The sequence below is a fragment of the Pezoporus flaviventris genome, unplaced genomic scaffold (assembly GCF_033815535.1).
Source record: "Pezoporus flaviventris isolate CSIRO_AGI_PZ_B2104156 unplaced genomic scaffold, CSIRO_AGI_Pfla_v1 ptg000041l, whole genome shotgun sequence".
Lineage (NCBI taxonomy): Eukaryota > Metazoa > Chordata > Aves > Psittaciformes > Psittacidae > Pezoporus > Pezoporus flaviventris.
In genome coordinates this window covers 13,496,591-13,523,744 of record NW_026892589.1, presented here as the reverse complement: position 1 = coordinate 13,523,744, position 27,154 = coordinate 13,496,591, and the positions used below count along the sequence as shown (strand labels likewise).

Below are 27,154 nucleotides of genomic sequence, written 5' to 3'. Positions count from 1 at the left end.
TTTCTATACAGGAACTATTATTTTAATGTCACATTTTGACAATTGTAAATGGTCTACAGAATGTACGTGGGCAAAAGGCAGTAAGTGAGTCTTTTGAAACACTAGATGTATAATAAACAGCGCATTGTCAACATTTACATGATTCACATCAAATTGATGACATCCTAAACGTATTCCTTTTAAAGGATAGAAATTTTCTCAATAAAATATTACATTTCATTTAATACTCTGGTACAATACTTCATACACTGCAGGAAAAAAATAAATGCAAGGTCTACTCCACCTAAAAAGAGGATCCTTTTTCATTAGTCTTTAGTACTGTAATAAAACCAAAAATCACAATAATGTCATAAATAAAGAGGCTGGAAATTATTCATTAGGTTTCACTATTTGAAAGGGAGAAATTAAAAAATTAATTTGAAGTAATGAAGTTATGGGTAGGAAATCAAAAACCTGACAACACATCCTAGTACCAGCTGTGATTTTGCTCTCATCCCTACAACAAAAAAAGGAGACAGGTTTTATAACTTCGTTAGCTGTAGCCGAGTTAATCGTGTTTCAAACACAGGTCTTAAGAGGAAAAAAAGTAGAGTTTGGTCAGGATTAATAGGAGAACCAATCAGTCCGAACAACAGTTAGCTGAAATTAAAGTGTATGCTATAAAACATTCAGTAAATGAAGTCTGCAGCAAATTCATGCTGGCATAAATTATTGTGCCGTAGGAGTTGGGTTAAAGTTTCCCTTGTGGTATGAAGTCTCCAGCAGAACACTTCAGAACTGCATCCCTTTTCCACTGACACAGCGAAAGCTTGAAATCAATGCTTAAAAATGTATTCCCTAAAAACTCACTAGAAATACACAAAACCCACATTCACTCATCTCCCCTGAACCAAAGGCCACTGCTCTCCCTTGCTTCATCTGCCATAAACCCCAACCACTGCTTAAAATAATATACAAAAACGCTTTAAGAATCACCCCTCTCCTGCTGGTGCATGAAAGATTCCATTTTGCAAGGTCTCCCCTTGGGTATTCAGCAGGGCCCAACACACCAGTTAAGAGAGGAGAAGTTATTTACAGGCTCTCGGATTCTGTTCCCTCCTCATTGACATTCTCCCACCATATGCTCCCCAGGATTAATACACACTCTGCAGTAAGAATTCCCTGGTTCCAAGAAAGGAAAAGAAGAAAACAACAAAAATCCTACAGAGGCAGGTCCTAAACAGCTAAAATGAGGTTTTTAGAGGCAACTTTATGTTGGCCAAATAAGTGATTGCTGCTTCTACAGGTCAATCTTTTAAGACACATCACATTAACTGAGTTCATAACAGAGTTCAGATTCATTCGGGATCCTTCTCTCGTTTCTCTTGACTTTCCCCCTGACTCTTCAGTTTGGTGCACATCACCTCCAAACATGAACACCTTCCACCCTGCTGTAACATATGAAGGGCAGCATTTGCCTAACTGCACAAAGTTTTAAACAAATACTTAACTGCTGTCAATTGCTCTATACAAATACCAACACTTACAACTGATCCCTGTTCAGCAGGAGGATGCTGAGGGACAGAAGAGGAAGCAGGTGATGTACAACAGGCATCTCACTACCTAATGAACAGATTTCTCTCTCATCATGACTGGAAACTGTAGATCTAGAAAGGGCACAAGTATTTATGGCTAGAGTATAAGGCTATGGCATTAAAACACATATTATGGTATGCTGGTGACAGGAGTTCCAAAGAAAACCCAAAGCCTCAAAGACAAAAAGGACAATAGGCAAAGTAACAAAATTCTGCTTAACGTTAAAGAAGCACCTTCATTCAGTTCAAAGTGTTCCAATATTTGATTTTGCAAAGCACTCTCAGGAACAGGCAATGTAATCTCCCACTTCACCTTTCAAAAAGCTGCATTAATTACATTCCAGGCTTCAGCATCATTTCATTAGTAAGGCCAATCACGCAGTTCCATTGGCCCTGCAGCCCTGCACACAGCAGCTGAATGCAGTGTTCACCATCTGCATCTGCTGTATGAAAATGGCAATAATTGCTTAACACCACTTAAGTCACAGAACTTCCCCAGAAACGTGGGGAAAAAGGTGTTGGTAAGACATCACGGGTACCTGCTCCCAGGGACCGATCCTGCCATTAACGCACACCCCTGGCTGCTCACGGCTTTGAAGGGAGCTTCTGGTCCAGATAATTGGACAGAGCAAAGGAACCCAATTAAATGGCAGCTTAACAGCAGTTCTTGGTTCTAGAGGCTCCAGAAGAGGACTGTGCCTCACTGACAACAATCAGAAGTGGTTTCAGATGCACATGAGTTTTAGCCGAATAGGGACAGCAAAGTCAATGCAGCTCTGAAAGGCACTTCAGGTAGAGCAGTAACCAACTCCTGCCTGATGGAAGGATCCAGAACAAGCCTGCTGGCCCTGCTGCCCGGGCTGCCCTTTCCAACTAAGGCAATTTCAGTGAGTCCCTTGCTTCTGCACATTACTTCCCCCCTACAGCTTTAATTGAGCCATTCAAACAAGCATAAGGCCTTACCAAAAAACCAGAAGGCTCAAGAGCTTCCACCTCCCCAGAAGAAGGGGAAGAGGATTACCTCACACTAAGGTAACAGCCTGCACAATGGGTTACTTGTTTCACTGTTTTAAATATGCTGTGAAGGCATCAACATGCAACACCTTAACTCTACAAGTTCAATCTCTTGCTTAGCAGATGAACACAGACAAATGAACACAGACAGTGTCCTCCCAAACTGCCAGGCCACGGTGTCTTTTGAGAGACACAGTCAACGTCTATTTTAGATAGAGATCATGGAAAAGAAATCTTGTTTGATGTAAAGGCTACCTTGCATTACTCAAAACCAGCCCATCCAGCCACTCAGCTAAGTGGTAATTGAAGCCATCAGTCATCACAAAAAGCACCTTCATATCAGTAACTGCTCACTCCTATGAAACTCAGTCTGAGTTTGAAATGTATTAGGACTAATTTTATCGTGTAGCTGATTCTAGTCATGCTGGTGATCCACTGTTTTCAAACAATCAAGTATTGTTCCCATCAGTATTTTACATTATTGTAAAGGATTTATACATACCATTGCTCTCCCACCACCCCACCCCCCCAAAAAACACAAAAGAAATCAAAATACATCCCACAACTGCTCAAATAAGGAAAAAACCCAACTAACAGCCATACAGTGAAACAAAGACACTAGTTAAAAAACAAATGGATGCCAGTCCAACAGTCTGTGGGATTCAAAACTGACTCTACAAAGTAGGTGTCTACATTGTAGAAGGATTTCCTTTTATTTGGAAAACGAGCAATTGTAAATCAGGTATTGGAGAGAAGAGAGATCAACAATCTTTAGATGGTCTGAAGTTCTGCCTACTGTTGAAGGATTAAAACCGTAAATGAAAAGGTACCAAGCCCTCAGAGTTCACCGTTCATGTGAAGCTTCTTCCGTCTCTTTCTTGACCTTTTTAAAAACCATATTCATTTCTGGGAAAGGAAGGGAGAAGAAAAAGATTATTTAGGGAAAGAAACCAGCAGATATTTCTCAGTTTGACATGACACAGAAGTGCTCAAGACAGCCTTAAACTCAACTGAAAGTCTCAAACTGTGCTTATGAAGTGTGCGATACTTTGGCAGTAGATGTGTATGAACCTGGAGAAGGTCCCTGGACTAAATGGGTGAATCACACTCACGGTTACCAATGGAAAAGGGAAAATGGGGCTTTAAAAACACAGGGGGAAGATGATAAAAGGCTTTAGATTAGAATCTAAATGAAATTAATTACTAAAGCCACTTTAAATTTAAAGATTTTCCTTCGCTGTATTCACAGCCCATTAACTGAAGTATCAGATAAACTTCTTAGCTAATAACCTACACATAATACTCCCTTGTCTAATTGCAAGAACCAAATTATACAAGATATTTAAAATGTAATAAAGAGAATCTAGATTTCTCTCCCAGCAAAAGGATTTCATTTTTACTAGTATGACAACAATACAAGACCAACTGCTCACACCACACAGGCACAGCAGTAACTGCTCATCACATCTTTCATGAGGCTAAGCATGAGATTAAGTGTTCTCTGGATCTCTTTAAGCACACACAAATCTTTACCATCAAGCAGATCACTTTTAAAAGACGTGGAAACTTCAGACTGTAGCTGCTACTCGTCTTTAGCCAGCGTGCAGAACTTCAGTCTCCTGAACAACAAAGACTTTCAACTCATTTCACTGGTGAGCCGGGACACAAGGACAGAAGCCAAATTGCACATTGTTTTGAAAGGGTAGACATAGATGCAACTCAATCAAAATGAGCTTCTGGGATTTAAATGCCCCATTGGATTATATGCATTTTGGGAATTAGAAAGTCCTTTCTGTAGTTCTCATAGTTTGGTTTTGGGTACATGTTCTCCAAACACCACAAGCCCAGGCTGGATTCCACTCACTCCTGAACGTCCACCCATACCTGCTTTTGCATGGAAGTCTCTGTACATCTTCTCATCTGAAACTCTTCTGCTGTTGCATCAGCCCCACATTTTCATATACTCTAGCACTATCTTCTCTCATTCTGAAATAAAATAAGTATTTACAGTCCAAAGGATCTAGTGTGAGAAAACCACATTTATACACACAATTTATGTCAGTGACAATTTGGCTTGCTCAATTTAAGGGCAAAGCACAGGACAACTGTCTAGGGCAGATTTTGTGGTAACTCATTCACATTTGAAGTCCCAAATGATTAGTGCCTAAGTTTTGAACAGTACTAATAAGAGAAGTGAACTTACTCTGGACACGCTGGGGTTGGGGTACAGGGTAGAAGAGGGCTCTGATCCCCACTTGTCTGGTCCGATAAAGAATATTTAATGTTTGTGTATTCATGACCTTTTCTCTTACTCTTCTGTGAAGCAAAACACAACAAAAAAGGCAGGTTTCGGATTACTGATAGAAAACAGTCATGAAAGCAGTGCAGAAATTACATGTGTTAACTAAACATGTATGGGTTTAGAAGAAAGGTTTGTCTATGAGGATGAGAGAGCTCAGTTCTGTAGATAACAGGCACAAATGGGTAAGACATAAAGGCTGGATTTAGCTATTGGTTACAAGACCTGAAAAGCCTCACTTTTCACTATTATGCTTTCCACCATCTCCAGCAGTTTACACCAACCCTATGAACTCATAGGCAATCTTCATCTTACTTGGCAGAAGAAACCACACTTCATTCTTTAATAGACAGCACCAGGCAGTGGGCTTCCCACTGACCTTATTTCCAGCTTGGAGATGTGTCCAAATGAGTAACAACATTGTTTGCAAGATCTCTAATAAAATAACATCTTAGCCCATTAGGTTCGATATAAAAAGAACCCAAGCTGTTATTTGTATTCTGCAGCATATGTTCCAAGCTGCAGCCAATTGCGCTGGCATGCAGCTAAAGATACTGGAGGCTCCAGCAAGCAAAGCTACGTTAGGAAAGGAAGGGGATATGGCTTTTTCCTTTTCAAGACGAACATCCACAGCACATGCAGATATTGAAACCTGCATGGAAATTAAAACCTGACTTTAAAGTTTCACAGGGTATTGGGTTTGAGGGGTTTTCTTGTGGAGTTTGTTGTTTGGGGGGGTTGGTTTGGTTTTCTAAATGCTTGAACAAGTACTAAATAACTGGCCTGGATCAACCTCACAGCAGAGGCTGTCAGAGCCTCTGGGGAGCTCTGGCTGCTCAGCTTCACTAAGAATGCTCCGTGCAGCAATGTAGGTTGATGTTTTCCCAAGGCACCCTTCTGAGATTGCTCAAAACTTGCTCAACTTGTTCTGTTCTCTTACTGAACTTCCCCCCTCTCAGGCTCCTGCTTACTCCTGACAAATCACTTTTCTACCTGCTGCCAGGACACATCAATTGCCTGGAAGGTTAATGCTGAAAAATAAGATGAAAGCAAATGGAAAGGTTCAAACTCTGCTGCATTACGGCGTACCAAACCCCAATATTCTGAAGCCCCAAACTAGGGCTTGATTGCCATCCACCACACTAAACTGCTGAATACAATTCAAGTTACAGCTGTACTGTACAGGAAAAGCAATTAAAAAGATCTATCTGGGTCTATTACTTAAGCTGATCTAAACAGATAAAACAAGCCAAGAAAAAGTAGATATCTGGCTTTTCTTTCTTCTAATTTCACCTGTAATGATCTTTTCTAACACAGAATCACTGCAATGTGGTAAGAACTACTTGTTTCTGAGATGCAAGAGAATATAACGTTTCTCCAGTGGGGGGAAATCATAAATAAACCAAATTCACTTTGCTTTTCTTCCCCACTCGTAAGAAGACAGGCAACATTTAACACAACACCTAAATGTGAAATCCTGATGCTCTCAGCATGGCAAAGCAGGAAGGAATGCTTGCAGAGAGGGACATTTTTCTCCTGAATACAAACAAGAAGCAGGCAGATCTATGGGAACAGATGCAGCTGCTCCCAAATCCACTTCTTCAGTCCAGCTGGTTGTAAGTCCTGCGTGACAATGGGCTAGCTAATGTGACCACCTAACTCCTTATCAGAGTTGGCTTGTGTTCATCCAGACAGAAGAGCAGGCAGGAACATGACCTCATACGGTTTCCTATAAAGGTCCTAACCACTTCACCAGTTTTTATCCCCAACTTCCACTGTTTGCAACTGCAGTTAAAGCAAGCATAGAGAAGAAGGTTCCAGAAGTTAAAGTTTCTCTAAACACAGCGTTTCATTCCCGAACTATCTTACTGGGATGAAATTCAAGCATTCTACCACTCAGCCAGGGTTTTTTCTGCTCTATCAAAACATGCCTTGGAGCATCCCCAGATCACCATGCTTTTTTCAGGACATTAGCTCCTATAGCGACCACAAAGCTTTGCTTTTGTCTGAGAAGTTCTATACTGTTTCATCCCCACAGCTGCCACTAGCCCAAGCTATAGGTCAAGACCTCCTGAAGTAAAGCAATAGTCCACTTCCAGTTTCTTTTTATACCTGTGCCTTCTGAGCTAGTAATGGAATAGAGGATGAAACACAACTGAGTCTCATCACTACAGGAGAAATACAGTGCTCTACTTAATATCAAAATACTACTCAAAACCTATTACAATGATCAAGAGAGAGCTCCAGATCTACTCTGCAAATGGCAGCAGCAGAAAGAGACCCTATTCAACAAGCTGAGGATACTTGCATCATTATACACAGATATGAGGCAGCTCCTTAGAGCAAAATGAGACAACAAAGGCAGGAAAAAAAGTACACTTGAGGGATTACTTGTTCTTCACTTTGTGTCTAATCACCATCAGAGCACACAACAGCTGTCCTGAGGAGAGGAATAAAGCCTCTATCCTCTCTGCTGAACAGAGCATCCACATCAGGTAGGCAAATATCAAATCAGTTCTGCCACACTCCAAAGCAGGCAGAAGCCACACAAGAGAGTGGCTTCTCTTGGAGAGTGCCAAACCCAAGCTGGCACACTCCATCTCTAAAGAGGGATTGTACCTCACATCCGGCACTGTGCTAACCAAGCAGCTCCCCACATCTGCCTCATCAGTTGTGCGTCTTTATCTCCCAAGCAGCAAGCCAGCTGCAGAAGGAAAGACACTGAAATTGTGAAACAAAGATAAAAGTCCCAGATGACCAGAGAATGAAAAGCAACAGCGAGCAGAATGCCAGGTTTTTATTACAACATGAAGTCACTTCTGTAAGACTGTAGGATTTGAGTGCAGTGACGTACTTCAAACAGGAAGGGTGACCCAAAGGTCTTGGGGCTGTCACCGCATATTCCAAAGCTCTTCTCACCTCACCACACCAAATCACTCCTCTGGTTTTTGTTGGACACCGTACTACTGCAAGATCACCACATTCATTCTTTAACATTTCAGTCCAATATACTTATGCCTTCCTAAAAAAAGTGTACTTGAAGACTCTGCAATTGGTATTAGACTGTCTAGCAGCTGAATTTGGTTATCATACTTTAGAAATACAGGCAGTATTCAAAACCTCTTCAAAACACAACAGAACACAAGGTTCTGTACTGAGTAACAGAGCCTTATCTTTTGTTGTTCTTGCACAGAAAACTAGATAACATTAAGGGAATCTGAGAGCTGGAGTGCATGGGCCAGAGGACAGGATCCCACACATGCTGGCATTTTCATGGAAGGTCCCAATTTTCTTCCTCTGCCAGTGGTCAAACACACTGGTTTCATTTTATGGTTTTCTAATTCCACTTACTAGTTTAGGTAATTGTTAAGCATAATGAATTGAAATACAGGTTAACTTCTCTGAACAGGGTTAACAGGTTACAGACCCAGCCTTGTCACGATGCACTGGTTACCCACGGACAGCAGCCACGTCTCCAGAAGTCACAGGCAGCAAATGAGCAACTCTGCTCCCTGCTGAAATGCTAACATGTTCCTATGGAATGTTTTAGACTCAGGACAAATGTACCTGCTCCTCCTCGATTCTGCGCTGTAGCGTTTCAATGTAGTGCTGTACTGCCATGTAAATAAACCTGTACTGTGCTTCTGTCTGAACCATTCCTGACCGCTGCGATCTCACCATCTGAATGGTCTTTGGAACATCAATATCACAGTCCACACCTACGGAAAATCATCAGAACGTTAAGAAAAGCAAGACAAACTTTGTCTTTGGAGGAGAGATTGGTCTCCTCTTCCAGCAGAACGTACCTTTTTCTCTGATTATATCAATAAGAATATCAATCACAATGAACGTTCCTGTTCGCCCAATCCCAGCACTGGAAAAAGGAAGAAAAGAAGTTAACTGTTTGCTCTTTCTGAACAGACAACAGAACACCAGTCCAACTCGGAGGCTAATTCTAATAGACATTATACTTCCAAATTATAGCCAGAATCAAACTTAGCAACAGAGCTAAAAGTAACTAGAGACCTAAGCAATTCAACACATGGAAGAGACAGAAGTAATGAGAGCACTTCTGTACCTCAGCCTTTATTAACATCCTTGAATCAGAAAAAAAAAACCTACAGGGTCAGATCTAACATTTCCTTGCCTTGTAAGAAGTATTTAATTTATAAGCCAAGACTGAGGAGAAAGCACTCACAGCAGGTGGGATGGGATACTAGAATATTTCCACAATCCTGCATCCGAAATGTATGGAGCCAAGACTGGAACCACCTTCTCATACAAGATCAGAAATCCTTATTCATGCAGACTTTGTGTTTTGCAAAACACAAAGCAGAAAGAAAAGAAAAAGAGGGAAAAAAAAAAAAGGATCCAACTCCACAAGGTAGAGAGTAGTAGCAGGAGAGGCATAGTGCATCACCATACCTGCAGTGGACCACAACTGGTCCTGCATCAGAAATGCTCTCCTGCTTATGGTGCACCTCCTCTAGAAAGTCTAGTACACCACCAGGGTCACTCGGGACTCCATGATCAGGCCAAGTCCTGAAGTGATATTGCCAGACTGTTCTCTCTGTGTTCCCCTGGAAGGAAGATGCCAACATGTGAAAACAAATCCCTTCACATCAAAATCCAGCTAAAAGTATTTCTGTGGCAAAGCTGAGTCAGATCAGACGGTGGCATATCCAACCTGCTGCTCGGTATCCACAGCACCCCAACTGTCTTAAAGGAGGGAACAAGCCAGAGCTCTTCCTAGCCTGACAAGTCAATCACATCACCTGCTTCCTCAGCTCCCTCTTTCTCATGCAGTTGTTTCCAAGAACATTTCCATCTTCACCTTTAAAAGCCATGATAAAGGTCTGTCTGAGGGTGACCAACAGTGAGGAACCTTCATCTGTCATACTCCTCATTCATACCTAGTGACACCAACCTTATGTACTCCTCCCCACTCAGCTCCATCCCATGGATACTCCAATCTAGTACATCCTGCTGATTTTCTTCCTATACAATTTGCTTTGCACCCTGAACCAAACTGTTCCTTAACAAGGAAGTGCTATTTCCACACTAGTTAACTGTCTCCTTCCTCATCTTTCGTATTCCTTAAGTCTTCTTTCTACATACTGGACCCACACAGAACCATTTTCTTCTAGCACAATCACCTCCTTGAAAGGGAGCAAATGTTTTAGCTAGACTTAAATGCAACTACTTTAAAGCACTGTCTCTCTCTTCAGATTTCCTCAAAGCTCTGCAGCCATGCATCTTCTGCCAAGAAGTGCTTAGGTTTAAGAATCTTCAATTATCCCAAGGACAAAGAGATAGAGCTAAACCTGGAGCTTCAAAGAAAGACAGGGGTCAATTCATTAATCTCTCAGTGCTTTTATTGATTCCAAAGAAACAGTCTGTTTCTGCAATTTTTGTGGTGCTCTTCAACCTCAGTTCACAGGACAGAGTTACTGACATACTTACTTGCCCAACTTTAGAAAGCTTAAGTTCTCTTAGCGTGTAATCGTGTGCTGCACTCTCCTTAACATTCCTGACACGCATAACTCCGTATTCCTTTAGGGAATATTCATCAGGCCAGTACTTGACGCACTTACTCTGCAAGATTAAAGAAGGAATTGGTAAGAAGAAGGGCTGGTTCATAAACCGGACAACAAAGAACATTCCAGAAGCTTTCATTTCTGAATGCAGAGAGGACAATTCCTAGCACCAACTGGACAGCTAGCTGACAAGGTATACTTTAGGTGGATGTTTCTCTTCCCCACAAACAAACACCAGATGATTTCAGACAAACAGGTACAGGCAACGTCCCCATTTAGAGCTTTTGTTATCATCTTAAATACCTGCTTTGCCTTGACAGTTTCAAAGCCTGGATTAAAACCCTGTTATTTGTATCTCGACCCAACTACAGGTTTCAACTACTGAGTTTCCATGCAATGCTGTAGTTTTACAGGCTAGTCTACAATCCAAAGCCAACAGGCTGTGAAATAAATTCAAGTCAAAGATATAAGCCACTTTTTTTTTTTAGCAGAAATGAAACTTGGATGCTTGCTTTTCCATCACTTAGAGCAGAAAGAGCTAACATAGCTCTCTAGTTCTATTACCAATCACCAAAGCAACAAAAACCTGCTCTCTGTGGCAGAAGGCTGAAGCCTCATGTGTCTGTAGCTTCTGAAATGTAGAGCTTTAGGTGTGCTATGCCTCTCTCAAGATTATCTTTGGACAGGGATAGATTCCATCCACTGAGGAATGGATTCACCTACTGCTACTTTGATTTGATTCCTGTGACAGCTCAGGAAAGAGCAACTCCTGTTAGCCTGTGAATGCAATACCAGTCTACATGGGATCAAATCAGGTATTATAGTGTGTACATAGATGCAGCTTCCAGCAAATGCAGACCAAACACCAAATACTACAGAGAAACATTTCCTATTTGCAGCTACTACTGCATATTGATAAGAAAACATGGCAACAAGTTCCTTCTGCCAACACAAGACAGAGCAAGAGATGACTGAACACATGCTTTCCAGCCTACTTAGGCAACAAGATGCTCTTCTGTTACTTTTGCCCTTCTTTCCCTGTCATCTCCAAAAGGGTAGAAGCTAAAAAGACGCTGATCTTGGCGTATGCCAGCATAACTTGCAGTCTCAATACAGACCTCTGAACACAAGAGCAGTTGGAGTAGCAAGTCTGAACAGCAAGACACAGTGTTAAAATAAGCTTTAGCCTGATGGAGGGATGTGTGTATTATTGGCTCTATGGACTGCGTCCAGAACACCATCATTTTAATTTGTAAGTATTTGCTGCTCCTACAGTGCATTTTAAGGCATATTCAGAACTCTCTGCAGATCTGAGAGCTTTCATGGTTCCTCACTTCCTTAGGCACTGAGCTCTTGAAGTCATCTGTGATGCAGAGGTTTGTCCCCTTCCTGCAGATCTGAAAGCATCTTGGCTCAAGATAAAAAAGCTTTTGTTTTATATCAGGATTCTTATTTGCAATTCTTGAAGAAGTGAAATAAGCATCAAGAAAACAAAAAAGAGTAAGAGAAAACCAAATGAATGCATGCAGCACTGACCACATAATCAGACATCAAAATGTCTGCAGAGCCCAGACAACTGGCTTTGCAAAACTTGGAAAGAAGCATGGAGAAGCTGCAGAGGAACACAGGCCATCCATGGGCTATTAAATAAAACTACATAAGGTTTATTCAAGTCAACTCTTCTATAACACCACTGTAATTTATTGCTCTTCTTCCAAGGGGCAGAGCAGCAACATGGTTTGTAGAAAACCACAGACTCTTCCCTGAGTGATTTTAAAATACACAAAGCTAAAACACAATCAGTCAACCCTTACAGAAGGGAGGCCTGATGATCTGCTAGGAGCATACCCTCAATTCCCACAGGCACCAATAAAAAGGATGCTCAGCACTTCCCCAGCACACCAGGTTTCAGCAATACATCAGTATAACCAGGACAGTTTAGTCCTTACTGTGTTCAAATGTCATGACTTTTCCCAAGGCCAGTTTGAGAGTCAAGTTTTTACCTTTCCTCTTTCAACTTCTTTTGTTGTCATAACAATAACTCGAGAATTCTCCTGGAACACCATCCTCCAGAAGTCGTTCACTGTATTCTGTAGGCAACCTTGAGTAGCAATGTAGCTTTTTTTTGGCTTTGAGTTGTTGCACTTGGTTTCAAACTCAGGCTAAAGGAAAAGAATCATTTAACAAATGGTTACAAAACTAACTTGGATTTAGGCAAGTGCATTAAAGAGTAGACATGGGCTGTGCCAACAAGGGTCTTGTAGGTAGGATTATACTTACCATAATAATATTAGCATTGATATAGTCTGAAACAGGCTCATTCGGATCACCATCATGTAGAACAACTCTGGTATGATCAACTGGAAGAATACAGGTGAATGTTAAGCACTTGCATCCTACAGCTGTGAATACACAGCTACTTTCAAATATCCCACAGACAGGCTATTAAGTTATCAAACTCAGTACATTACTGGCTGGAATATTCAACCTTTCCTCCTTTGCCATTTCTTAATACAAGTGGCCATAACAGCTCAAAATACATGTACATCCCCCCTGGTAACTCACAAGTACATGGACAGTCAAGCACTAAGTCAAGCCAAATGGCCCCATGTCTGCACCATGCAGTTTTGCACCATAAATTAATCCTCTTAGATTTAAGCATTCCAGTTAGCTGGGAAACAGTTTAGGCATGTGATGCTTTTAACTGAAAGCTGAAGATAAGAATAATATTTGGGAAATACCAATATCTACAAGTGCAAGTGTTTGAACACAAACTGCATGGGCTGATACCGACAACATCAGAAGGGGAATTATCACTGACGAGAAGAAAAAGCACAGTGGTGCTTAATTAACCCTGTATTTATGAGCTAAGGAAATAAAGCACAGAAGCAGAGCAAGCTTACACGGGAACCAAAGAAATCAATACTTACAGGGTAAAATGTTTTTGTATCTGTTTTTGTTCTTGTTCTCCTGGCGCTGACCTTCTTTACGACTATAGAGAAGTTTGCATTCTTGCTGCTGCAGAGTCTAAAGGAAAACAGCACAAATAACTGGGTTTAATAACAACAGTAGGGACTGTTTCAGCATCGTTACAGCAATCCTGTCGCATAGAAAGGATGAGACTTATAATGCCAGAGAAAGAGGGAGAGGTGCTGCATTTCAGACTTAGTACACAACTGCTTCTAATGCGTATAAGAAACAAGGAGTGAGAGTGACAAGGAAGCTGTTTTCCACCTAATAATTACAAACACCTCTGAATTCAAAGCTGCTTTCAATCCAACTATAACCAGCAAGTCCTCATGATACTGTGGTCATCTTCAAGGCACTCTAGATAAAACAGACAACACAAGCAGCATTCTACAGAGCAGGTCCAATATATTTACCTCTAGGTCTTCCTCACCAAGCATAAAAGTTAGGAGCACCACTGCATTTCTCCTTTTTGCTGAATTAGCCAGGTATGGAGGCAAAACATTTCCACTGAACTGGCATAAGCCTTAATAACAGTAAAGTTTAGTACCTAAAGCATTCAAAATATGGCCAGATTCCAAAGGAGTAAGGCACTTTGTGATCCAGTGCTTCTCTACCTGACCTGTGCTGGATTCCTTTAGGCCTTAGCAGCCTTCTTCAACTCCTTCAGCTACAGCAAGCCTGGAGCAACACTGCTAGGAAGCCTGCAGAACAAGTCCCCCAGATTTCAAAAGCTGTGTTACATCAACACCACAAGAGCAGATCCTCACCAGCTGCAGCCAGACACACTGCAGACAGCCAAGAGGAGGAAGGAGCATACAGGAAACCCAAAGCACATCAACACAATGAACTGCACTTAAATACCAAGCACAGTGAAGAGTCCTTCAGCAGTTAGAAGGAGAATATTAGGATGATGTTCTTGTCTATTCCCCCCAAACAAAAGTCCACGTAGGGATGCTATAGTGTTTTGAGACAGGTAAAATGCTAATGTACAGCCCACCACCACAGCCACGTACCACTTTAACTGCTCTCATTATCCTCTCCTACCAATACAAAGCCATTTCACTGAACCAATACAGAATTCTGCAGACTTTCTCATATTACCCCATTGGGGAAAGAGGGGTAAGCATCAGGCAACTACAAACAGGGTTATCCACAAATCAGCCTAGTGCAGACACAATAAACCCGCATGGGGATGGCTCTTGTTGGCAGAGAGCTAATTCCTCAGTGTCTGGTTCACAATCAACGTGACAGGGACAACAGCAGTTCCACACTTCACAGCCGTGCTGCTTCATAGCAAATCTCCCCCCTTGTAATTGAAGCTGGAGGGACCAGAATCTGTGTCTTTGTTCCAAGTTTTAATCCCCAAAGCAGTACTGGCTTGACTAAAAGGAACACTCAGGCTTTGGAAGCTGCTCCTCTTGTTGTTACCATCCTTAATACTCTTAGAGAAATTGCTTTTGCTTGTAAAGCTTGGGCACATCAGGCATATTTGCTCACTTCTATTTCAGTCTCTGTTGTTGTTACCACCCCACTTAGTGACCTTGGACAATTAGGCTCATCCTAAAGACATGGACAGCAAAGAACAAAAGCAATATAGGAGAGCTGTGAAGCAAAGGACAGAAAACATATCCCCACATAAAGCACTACTTGCTTGTACTAGTGATAGATGAAACACTTTGCACTAAGCTCACCTCTTGCCCTCTGCAAGAGTCTTTTAAGTGCTATTATCACAGAGCACCCTGACCTAATATTACACTTTTGAGTCTCGGGCAAGTGAAACACCAACAGAAAGAAGCAAAAGCTGAACTTTGCCTGCAGGTTGAAACATGGAAACAATGAAGTGTGTGGAAATGACAGCTTCAAACACATCATCACTTCATACAGTTAACTGTTACTGCTTTGAGCATCCCTGAGGAGAGATCCATGAGCAGCAGCGACTTTTAACAAGGCCATGAAGAGATGTACACAATGCAACAACAAATCTGAAACACAGGCCTCGATTTTACTCCACCATCCAAGTTTGAAGCTCACCAAACAGCAAGTGTTCAGAAGCAAAAACCTCACAAGGGCTGTCAGCACTTCTGTCTAGTGGTTCAAGGGACAAGAGGTACTTCAGTGTGCCTGAAGACAAGTACCATCTGGACTGCCAGCTCAAACAGCATAGACAGAGGTTCACAGACAACTTGAATGTTGGATCCTGCCTCCTGCCACCAAGGCTGACAGCTATCACCTACCTGAAGGAAAGCACGACACAAACTGCCAGAGATTGCTTCATCCCCAGAAACACAGTGGGAAAGAACAAGGTTTAGTGCTGCACTCAGCAACAGCAGCGAAAGGAAAGAGAAGTAGAATGTTTCATGGATAAAACCTTTCATTCCTTACATTACTTTCCCTGTAAGGCTTCTGGCTTGCTGGCAAATACTGTTCTTCAGGAAAGTCACAAGGCAGGAGAACACCATCTAAGGACCAACCAATAAATCCATTACAAGACAAATTTGTTCAACAAAGAGCAGAGGTCAGGAAAGAAGCTGTAAATGTCAAGTAATAGTCCTGTCAGCCTGTGACAAATCAACAATCCATTCCTAAGTGCACCACACCAGAGTGCTTCCCTCAAGGAAAAATAAAAACCAAACCAACCACGAACATGAAATCAGTCAGGCAGCATCAACGACAAGAAGGACAAGCCAACAGGGCACCCTCTCCTTTTTGTGCCCTCTAAATAAGAGGAAGGTGTGCCTGCAGACTCCAGGGAAGCCAAGAGAGACCCTCTGCTTGGCTAACTTGTATGTTCAGTTTAAACCAGCAGGTTTATGGTTCTTGGTCTGAACTCTGCAAGAGAAGCAATTCAAAGGCCGAGGGCATTTTACCTCCAGGGGATATTCACAAGCCATAGGTGAGAACTGCTCCCCAGGGGACCTACCACTCTGCTGCTGGGTAAAACAGAGCCCTAAGTCCTCAGCAGTGCCCCAAGCAGCCTCTGCTGGGTTGCTTCCCCCTCCAAGGTGGGATTCTGACCATCCCACAGCCCTGGCTCAAGGATTGTCCCATCCCTCCCCCAGGCACAGGGAAGACAGAGGAGAAAGCTCAATCCTCAATCAATTCTATCATCTTCCACCGCCACGACTGTACCTTCTTATATTCCAGCCACATTCCTAATGAAATGTGTTACCTCCTTGGTAATCTTTTGCTTTTCCTGGGTTTATGTTTCTCCTCCTGACAATCTCAGATCAGACTGAACAGTGCATTCAGCTAATGAATATGTCTGATCAAAAAGAGAGTGTCTTCAATAATGGTTGCTTTGAAAATCTGTCATTATTCAAGAAGTTTCTCAAAATAGCATTCCCCAGGCAGAACCAGCCTCTCTGACAAAGATCAGGGCTTGCCAGTTTCCTGTTGCCATCTGCTGGTGGAGTTCCAGACTCCACGGCGCTGGTCTCAGGTGTATGGGGTATAAACCAGCCCATTAAGACAGTTTTAAGGTTTTGGCTATGACCATCAAATGAAAGCAGCTGTAAAGGGACTCCAGCTGTCAGAGGAGGGCTGGGACCCAGGCTAGACTCAAGTAGTTTGGAATATGACAGCTGATGCTCTTAACTTGGGTCTACTTAAGAAACTAACCATCATTTCAGCTGTATTTTCTTTCAAACACAAGTAGCTCCCTGAAATCATTAGGACTTCAAAGAAGGGGAGAGCTGGGCCAGCACAGCTGTGTTAGACACAAGAGGTTCATGGATAAGACAGAAGGAAAGGCAATGAGACCTTCTGGGAGGGAAATGGAATTGTGGCTTCAGGCAGAAATGAAGCACCAGAACAAAACACAAATTAACCTCCAACAGTCCAAGGAATACATATAATCAGTGTGGCTTCATCTCAGAGCCTGCTACCACTTCACAAGAGTTTTAAGATCCCCCAAAATGGCTATCCAAAAGCCACAAACTCAAGGGCAAGAGCATATATTGACTGAGAAATCACAGTGAAGTTTCCTGAAAGCAGGTACCCAACCTCCTGAACAGAGTGCAAACAGAAACGTCCTCTGCACCAAGACATGCAAAAGAAACCACAGTGCAATTCCCTTTGTATGCACCCAACATAACACACCCAACTGCTACTGTACTAACACCTGGGTCCCCAAGAGTAAAGTAGGCTCAGAATTACTCCTTTGCCTCCAGAAACATTAATCCAGCCAACAGACTTCCTCCTGTCCACATGAAGAACATGAAGACAGGAATGAACTCAGGACTAACTGTCCTGGTGGGCCAGATATAGTCGTACTAAGACTCCCTCATGATGAGGAAGATATTCAGGAGGGATTGTGCAAGGTACAGAACAAAGAGCATTGAAGAACACAATTAGCTCTCAGAATCAGGAAAAAAAAAGGCAAATATTTAATCCACAAAAGTGGAACTGGTAAAATTTTAACACAGTGTACCTGACACAGGAAAGGAGCAAGAACAGGGATCTGAAAGGATGAAGGGGGGAGATGACAAAGTGCCAGGAAGGCAGTAACAAACACAACTTTTATTAGCATAAAGATTTAATATTATAAGACTTAGAATATGGTGCAGTACCTCAAATTCTTCCCAGAAGCCCTGCTTGACTTTATCTGTAGTCTCTGCCAGCTTGCTTAGCTCTCGCACTCTGCTCTCGATCTCTGCAGCGTTAATACGGGTGGTATTCAGTGGCTGAGAGGGATACAAACAGGTGTGACAAATGGCAACTGGGAGAAGACAGTTAAAACACAAACCCCCTACACCAAGTGTATTTTGTACAGGCAATTCTGGGATGCAGGCATCTATTTGGACTTCAGAGCATCACAGTTCAATGAAGAGCAGTTGAGAGTAGAGAGGATGGGAGCAGGGAACAACTGCTTTTAGATAGTCTCATAGTTGTTCTTCAGTCCATTAAGTTGTCTCATTTCTGAACTCATCCTGCAGTCCCTGTGGACCCCAATGAAACCAAGACAAGCTCCGCATACGTAAGACACACAAGACTATCCCTTCACAGGAAGGTAAGAAATTATCCCCATTTAAATGGGATGACTTTGTCATCCGGTTTCATGAAGTTTAGTTCTTCATTTTTGTGTTAGGAAAGAAACAAAATGATGTCTCACAGAACAGGGGGAAACCTCTGCACTTCAGTACCTTATGAAGGTAACAAGTTTAGCGGCTTCTTCTTGGTTCACTCACCTGCTTGAGTTGCAACACTGTGCCCAAAGTTTCTACCATAGGGTTCTTCTTGTAATGTTCCACCAGATCTGTCAGAGAGTCAAATTTCTCCCCTCCACCAACATCGTATTTTAGATCCTTGAAAAAGAGATGCTCATCAAAATAAATGCACTTCCCCCAGTGACATCTACACTAACATCACCTTCAGGCTATGCAATGTATGAGAAATTATCTTTGAAGGAGAACCTAGTAAAATCCTTCTGCTGAAGGATGGTAGAACCTTACTAAAAAGCAACCCAATTGCACTAGGGGGGGACATTACCCTTTTTGTCATCTAACTGACAATCATTTCATCTGCCTTTCCAGGAGGCATGATTCCTTCTGACCTGAGCTTCACTCAGCTCCACCAGGCTCCCCGAGCTACATGATTAGAATCCAGGAGACAGCCTTGGAAATCAACTCACATTCCTATCATTGGGTCCTGGAAGGCTGCTATTGATTGGCACCATCCCCATTTCAAGGAAGCAATGCTCAGTTATTTTCCTCATTGTCATAAATGCTACTTGTAAGTTAATTGCAAATCAAAGAGGTTTCCTTGGGAAATAAGATATGCTGGCAGGTGATCTCTTACAGGGCTGGGAGACCATTTCTACCTCCAAACTATTTCTGCTACTGCATTTTAGTTGTTTCTAATCAATGAAGTAGTTGCACAGTCTTTTAGGATAATGGAAGAAAAAGAATATTACAAAATCTGTATTTTATTGTTTTTGTAAACCCATGAGCATGTACGAAAGTATCAAAATACTACAATTTAATAATACTTCAGCAAAGAGCTACCCTCCATTAAACTGAAGATTTACAGCTTGAAAAGCATTCCTTGGATTCCATACTCAAAATTTATTGGTCATTTATCAGGTGCAACTATAAAACTGACAGGAGAAAGACGTATGTTTGGATGGATCTTTGTTTGTCCAATTACTTCTATTTTCCTATAATTCATCCAATAGACTTTAACTTGTTTAAGACCCACAAACATGAAAGGCTCCATCAGCAGAGGATTTTAGACAGACTACTGATGCAATCAAAACCAACTCTATTAGAAGGTACTTGACAGCACAGTATATTGTGACATGATTCAGCCAGACAAGCAGTCAAAAGAAATAAAACACTGATATAATTCTGATGCTATCAAATGAGTCAATCTGATCACACAGATGATACAGAACACACACAGTACCATGGGGAAAGGGGGGATGTACTCGGCTCTCTGTGGTGAAGTGCAACATGGCCCTCCTGTTAGAATAAACCCACTGCCTGTGGAAGCAGTCCTGTTCAAGAAGCTCGTGCTTCATCATACCTGGCAGTGAATCATGACATGTGTCACTTTAGATTTCCCATCATTACTCTCTCCTTTATCATCTCCTGTCCGGACAGAAAGAACAAAGTCCCCAGGGTGGCTTTGACTCTCACGCACAAGAAAGCTTCCATGTTTTCCTTTTTCTGTTAATAGTTTTTCAGCTTCTCTTCCAGAGAGATGCCCATGAAACCACCTTTAAATAAAGATATAGACAGGTACCCTACTTGTCATTCCAGCCATGGCTGAATCAGCTTGTTCTACATATTTAAAGGAAATGCTTATGTACACTGAACAACAGCGGCCAGGCCTGCAGAAAGCCTCAGTTTCTAAAAATAAGAAGTAAAATAAGCCTCAGAAATGTACATACGCACCAGTGATTACAGAAGCACTTCAAAGCAAACACTTCCATAGGCGCTGAAATTTGCATTTCATGCAAGCTTCAAATGAAGCTTTGATTTGGATCCTTTACAACAATCCAAATGATTCCCTGGTGTCCAATAAGCACGAGCTTACTCTGCAACCTTTTCCTCAGCCAGAGCATTAATTCCTCTAACTTCCTTCATGAAGACACACTTTCCTGATAAACCTGTGGGAGTTTAGCATCTTCGAGACCTTACCCATACATCACATCAGGAAGTGGACGGGATAATCACATCAATCCCATAATAAAACATTCTCCCATTAAGAATGAAGGGAACTATGCCCTTTTTAGTATCACACCAGGAAGAATCCTGAAGAAAACATGTTCTGAGGCTTAGATTGCTTTACCTTTAGTCATGTTTATTAGGCTACTTTGCAAGTAACCTCAGTAAAATCAGTGGGACCGCTTTCAGTACAGGACAGCAGAGAGAAGCCACCCTTTCATCAAATGAAGCTGACTGTAGCATTAAGAGGGATAAACATGCATTTATTAAGTAAATGGGCGCTGAGGTTTTCACCAGCATTTCTCTCACCTCTCAGATGTAGGATCAGCACAGTTCAGTGGGTATTTCAACTCTATCACATCTCCATTCTTTTCCTTGAGCTGCCCATGATGTTCCATGTAATACTGGACTAACTCAGCCAACGTAGCAAACTTCTCTCCTCCATAGAGGTCATAGTAGTCTCCCGTGTTCTGGATCTTGATGTGGGTGACAGCTCCAGTTCGTCTAATATTTGAATCAGAGGAAAACACCCCCACAAGTCAGCTGATTTCCAATCAATCACTTTGTATTTAGTGTTCTGTTGTCCAAGTTACAGAAATCCATACTTAGATTTGCATCACTTCCCAACTGAAACATTGCAGAGTAGCTAAACTAATGCATTTCTGAAGGGTGCTTCAGCCTCATTCCAATGGCTTGCAAGAAGGGGAAGCGTCTGTCCAACAGTCAGGAAGAACAGGGAAAACACTCTATAACAAAGGGCTCCTCAAAGCCAGGGTAAGCTGTGCAGCTTTGCCATCTCCAACAGAAATCCCTCAGCCCCCAGGAGCTGCACACACAGCTACAAGGGGTGGAGGGGTAAGGAGAATTCAGCATTCTCAGACACCCATCACAGCTTGTTTGCTCCCTTCCCTAGAACTCCACACTAAGATCTCTCCTTCAGTAAGCACTTGCCTTTGCCTGATGCAAGTCATTTGCTCCCAGTCTAATATTAATGAAGAACAGCCCCTTCTGTTCAACCAGGCCCATTATCTCAGAGGTATCCAAGCAGCACCATTCTTATCACCAATCCCACTTTTCCCTTATGCTTTATCTACTTCTTCTTGCCATCCCCATCACTATACACACAGTCTCAGGGGACAAGGAGTTCCAAGAGGCCTATTTTGGAAGCTGAAATAGCACTGCAGTTGTCCTTAAAACCTTGCTGACTTTAAGAAGAGAGCCTTGGACAGCATTTCCTTGCATGTGCTACCTTCAGATATCAAATAGATTTTTAAAAGGCTAAAAGCAATGCTACTATGAATGTAACCATGAATCCCTTTTGCTTTTCTGCTTGTCTGGAGACTCAGAATTGACTACCCAAGTTGGCTAAAAGTATTTGAGTGCCTCTGCAGGGAAAACAGGAGAAAAAGAGGAGAAAAGGGAACAATGGACTAAAAAGTGATCCATGCATTCCTTCACCTCTTACAAGGAGTTCACTTACAACTCTTTCCCAAAGAACAGCATTAAAGACCCTTCCCAGTTTGGGGAGAAAGACAAAACCCATTTAAACTTACCTAACAGAGAGTGTGAAGTCTCCTGGGTTACTTTTGCTGGGCCGTGCCAAAAAGCTGCCATCCACTCCTCTTGTTAACAGCAGGTTTTCTGCCTCCACCCCAGTAATGTTTGGATGAAACCATCTATTAGAGGTTAAAAATAAGGAGTGTTAATAAACAGGAGATCTTCTGGTCCTCAGAGTTCGACTTCCATGACAAGACCCAACAGAACGATCCAACAGCTTCAAAACCAGGAAGCACTGAATTTTGTTCCTAAATTAATAAGAAAATATAAATTATTCATTTCATATTGCATTGCAGTTTGATGCACTGGTAAGAGATGCTTTGTAAGAGCTATATCTAGACATACTCAGACTGCTTGGATTAAAATGATATCAGAGCTATACAATGTAGAGACCACAATCCTACATTTTCCTTACTCCAGGAAGACAAGACACACAAAGAAACTGGAAGACAACCAGGCAAAACACTTAAAAATAAGACAAGACATCCAAAGTGACACTTGACAACATTTTAAAGGTTAAAAAGCTAACACAACCTCATGCTTTAGGGCACAAGGTGACCACCAGCTGAGAGTGGTCAGGAAGGAACTTCACTTGGGGACAAGCTGCTCAGCTCTTCCTCAGCAGAACGTGGTGCTGGCGGCTGCCAGATTTTGCCTCCCAACTACCATGGCAATTTCTCTGGTCTGAATATATCCCACTTAAATACAAGCACCCAGGAATCTCATATTGATATTCACCACCCACAAAGAGCCTTCGGAATGACTAATATAGTGTCCTGCCAAGGGAGAGCTCTATATGGGCTATAGCCAAGAAGCTCCATGTCCCCACCTATGGCATTAACTTTTGAGACTTATTCTTAGCCATTCAGTTGACACATCTGTGTTTCCTCTTATCTGTGACCAAGGATTTTTAGTGCACCCTTGCAGTGCTAAACTACATCTGTGTGTTCTGGGTGAAAGGAGTTTTTAAGAAGGCAGGATATTAGGAGACAAGAAAGCCAGCAAAACCCAAACCACCAGCCAGGGACAGAGAGGTGAACACAGCAACTAACCACTGCTTTAGTGGCTTTGTCAGACTCGTGTCTGGTAAGTAAAGGATCATCTTTATTCTCCCAAGTTGCCAGAAATCAGACACTGCGCAGGACGCAAGTGGAAACGCACATTTGTATCTGCAGCAAGAACAGAGGGTGCTCCTCTCTGTACACAAAGTTCTTAGTTTCTCTGAAATAAAGCAAAACATTATGGCTAAAGACTCCACAACTCACTGTGGATACAGGAGTGCTATAGCTAAAAAAAAAAAAAAAAAAGGAAAAAAGGAATATCATTCCTGGTCATTCCCAACGCTTCAGCACTTCATGCTAAACTGCTAAATCAGCAAAATATGCAAGTGCATGTCTAAATTGAGGGTCATTACTCTGATTGTTTCAGCAATTCTTTCTGTACTGAGGAGCTGACAATCCTCCCAGCAAGGCTTTATCCAACCTGTTCTCTTCAGACGGAGATGCTCAGGGAAATATTCTGGAGAGCTTGAGAGACTCTACAATATTCAAACCTCCAGCAAGTCGTTCAAATGGGAATTAGGATTACTTCTGTACCAATTCCATTCTAGAAGTAAGTAATTCTTCTGGTTAATCTTGCTTTTTTCCTAGCTAAGGATATTTTGCTTACACCAAGAAAGTCTAGTGAGTGCCACCATACCTTTAGCTGCAGAACAACAAAAACCAATCAAACCTGGGCAGCATGGGTCATGGAAAAATCTAGTAAAAATACCCTTCCAAGTTATTAGAGCAAATGGGAAACGGATTAGCAAAAGATGCTACATTTATTTAATGACTATTCAAAGGTCAAGAGAAGTTCTGTTTTGACGCAGTCTCACAAAAGACACGGCACAAGCATCAGTACCGAGGATGAACTGAGCATGAAACACTGCATTTCAGAACACAGCAGCTTGGTCTGCAGAAGCTGGTAAGACACTCACATTTCCACCCCTAAAGCTGCCCTTCCATTAGGGGAAAACAAACCCCAATCAAACATAAAGCGCAGCAGCCTTTTGAAGCGTTTATAAGCTTTTTAAACACACAAGATTCAAGAGACACCTTTACATGGTTTTGAGTCAAAAATCAACATACAAAGAAGTTGTTCTTGGAATCAGCTCTGCAGATTTATTACGTGGAGACATTCCAGAAGCTTTAATTAATATAATATCTTCTGTACCTTACCCTAAACCCTCATCCATCTGGATGTAACCGTACATGAATTGTTAAAGTGTAAAAATACCGATTTAATGAACAGAAGGGACCAGAAATAACTTGTGCTTAAAGGAGAGATTAAAAAGATGAGAAGTTGTTTAAAAACATTCCCTCTGAAGGTGGCAAAAAGCAAGCGCAGCAAAAGCAAAGCTACACCTGGGAGATGGATGGAGTTCACCGCGCTTTATGTAACTTCTGTTCTGGCGGTAACTTGCACTCCTGCTCTCTCATCTCTGTATTTTTGGCTTTGAGTAGGAAGATGCATTTGTCAGGCACCCCAAATAGAAAAATGGGGGTGTCGGTGATCTCTGTGAAATGGTTCCGGCCCGGTGATGAAGATCCCTCCATTTGAAGTGCTGCCACCACATGTGTTCGTTTGAACCTCGGGGCCTCCACCTCTTCCAAAACCGGAGCACAGAGCACAGGGACTGCGGGCACAGACACACGTAACATAACCCCAGGGAGGACTTTTGCTTCTGCTTCCTTTTATAGGGATGGAATGCATTTTAGGCTTCTTTTTCCTCCTTTCCTTCTGCCCTCTCTGTTGTGAGCAGGTGCAGAGGCCGTCCCAAGCAAAGGGCATCGCAGCCAATAAATATAATGAAGAAAGTAACACAAGGCAGACACAAGCCCACGCTCTGATTCAACTGACTGTCCTCACTATGTGAGGAATATTCTGGTTTTGGGGGGTCAGCAGCTTACTGTAAACTAATCAGGAACTTGGAAGGGTAAGATGAAAAGGCTGGCAGAAAAGCAACCAGTGACATAGCAGGGCTCTCATTTACAAAACGAAAGGGATATGAGCTAAGCAAGAAACCTTTGGATGAAAGTTAATACCTGGTAGGAAACAGAGGTGTGCTACAATGACCTCTGTTTGGGTAGCACAGCCCAGGAAAGATGAGGATCCATGCTGATAAGTCACACATCACCAGCATTTCTCTCTTCCCAAACCAAAGAGAGAAAAGCCAAAATCAATACATATTTCCATGCTGCACTTGCGCTTTCCTTATCACCTTTCAAGAGCAGGAGACATTAAATCAGTTCTGAGTCTCAGATTAAACCAGTTCTGAGTCTCAGCTGTCACAACCATAGCATAAAGGAAGGCGGTGACTGGTAGTTTAATTAGCTCTATTTATAGGCTCATCAATTTCTATTTCTCATCTTCTGCAGCCTCCCTCACAAGACACAATCTAAAGCTTGGAGCAGAACCTGAGGATCACTCCCAACAACGAGGATGTCACGACTGCTTCCGAAAGGTAACGTCCAACCTGCTCCCATATGTGAAGACCCAACACACACTCCACACGCGTCAGGAGACCCCAAATCCAGCTCAACTATAAACGGCCACAGACTAAAAACCAACCCAGACAGCTTCAACGTCATAAGCAGAACAAGAACAAGGACAACCCAATGTCAAAGAAGTTCTGCTTGAATACGTATTAAAGAGACGCATCAAATGTGGGTGCTGAGGCGCTGGCACAGGGTGCCCAGAGAAGCTGTGGCTGCCCCATCCCTGGCAGTGTTCAAGGCCAGGTTGGACACAGGGGCTTGGAGCAAGCTGCTCCAGTGGAAGGGGTCCCTGCCCATGGCAGGGGTTGGAGCTGGAGGAGCTTTAAGGTCCCTTCAACACAAACCATTCTATGGTTCTATGACATTTCTGAATAGGTATGTTAAATGACAATATGACCATCTTCTTCCTTTCTATGACACCATTTCCTCTTAAGCCTAACATTTAACTTAACCTTTTGCCCAAAAAGGACTGCTAGCACCGCACAAACAACCAGAACGTGTTAAGGACAATGGAAACCCACAACAGAGAAGCAGATTCAACTGTTTGTCACCCAGACTTTGCAGCACCACAAGGTTCTGAAGCTGGACCAAAAAGGCTGCTGCCGAATCAAGCACCTGGCTCAGGTCAGCTCACAAGCACTCACTGCAAAGCTGGCTCACGGTTTAGCTTCGTAACGTCACCCGGGCTGGGGGGAGTACAGCGCCTCGGCCCGGCTCCAAGGGCGGGCTGCCGCTGGATAAACCTCACCTCCGGTTCAAGCGCACACGCGGGCGCAGTGAGCCCGGCCTGAACCCCGCTAGGACCCAACGTTATTGGGTCGGCGGAGACTGAAGCCGTCCGGTCCCCCTACCCCGCCAGGCCCGCAACCACCCCGGGGAGGCACCCTCCATCGAGCCGCGCTGGGCAGGAACTGAGCGAGCCAGGCGCCGGGCTGAGCCAGGCAGAGGCAACGGGTGCAGCTCGGGGGGAGCGGGGACACCGCGCCGCGGTTGCGGGGAGCGAGGTGGCGGCTGCCCCCGCACCGCAGCCACAGCGCGCGGGAGGCCCTGCGTGGCTCAGCGGGGTAAAGGCCCGGCCCAACGGCCCCCCGGGGGGGTGGGAGCGCGGAGGGGCCCGGTCCCCTCACACCCCGGGGGCAGTCAGCCCCTGCCCGCCCCCCCACACCCCCGGCCGGGCCCGGCGCCGCTCACTCCCGCCTCACCTCCGCGATGTCATTGTCTCCGGTGGCAGCGGCGGGTCCCCCGGCCGCCGCCGCCCCCCCCCCACCGGCCGCCTCTCACATGGGGGTTCCGGTCCCCGGCGAGGGCCGCGGCCTACGGGCGCCCTGCAGGGAGCGTGAACAACGGCCACCTCAGGCCCCGGAGGCGCGCGGCGCGGCCCGCCCTGCGTCACCCGCCCGAAACGTCATCGGTCTGCGACCACGCCCCGCCCCTCGCGTCAAAACCGGTGGGGAGGGAGCTGCCGGTTCTCCCTCGGCCCGGCCCGGTCCGGTCCGGT

At 43.4% G+C, this 27,154-nt stretch overlaps 1 protein-coding gene across 2 annotated transcripts; it reads right to left on the bottom strand.

Moving 5' to 3' along the window:
• On the bottom strand, positions 1-27,068 carry PTPN11 (protein tyrosine phosphatase non-receptor type 11). 2 transcript variants are annotated; one of them, XM_061466434.1, is made up of 16 exons: positions 26,859-27,066; positions 22,114-22,236; positions 20,870-21,064; positions 19,917-20,109; positions 18,581-18,697; positions 17,963-18,076; positions 13,355-13,451; positions 12,705-12,784; positions 12,428-12,586; positions 10,351-10,482; positions 9,313-9,467; positions 8,694-8,761; positions 8,455-8,606; positions 4,792-4,904; positions 4,473-4,574; positions 1-3,494 (listed from the first exon to the last, which is right to left on the bottom strand). In XM_061466434.1, the coding sequence occupies exons 1-15, from the start codon at positions 26,870-26,872 to the stop codon at positions 4,505-4,507; spliced, it is 1,782 nt and encodes a 593-aa protein (XP_061322418.1). In that variant the 5' UTR covers positions 26,873-27,066; the 3' UTR covers positions 1-3,494; positions 4,473-4,504. The 2 variants fall into 2 exon arrangements, with proteins under 2 accessions (XP_061322418.1, XP_061322419.1); XM_061466435.1 differs by lacking the exon at positions 10,351-10,482 and having other exon boundaries at positions 26,859-27,068.
• Between the last annotated feature and the right edge of the window lie 86 nt (positions 27,069-27,154).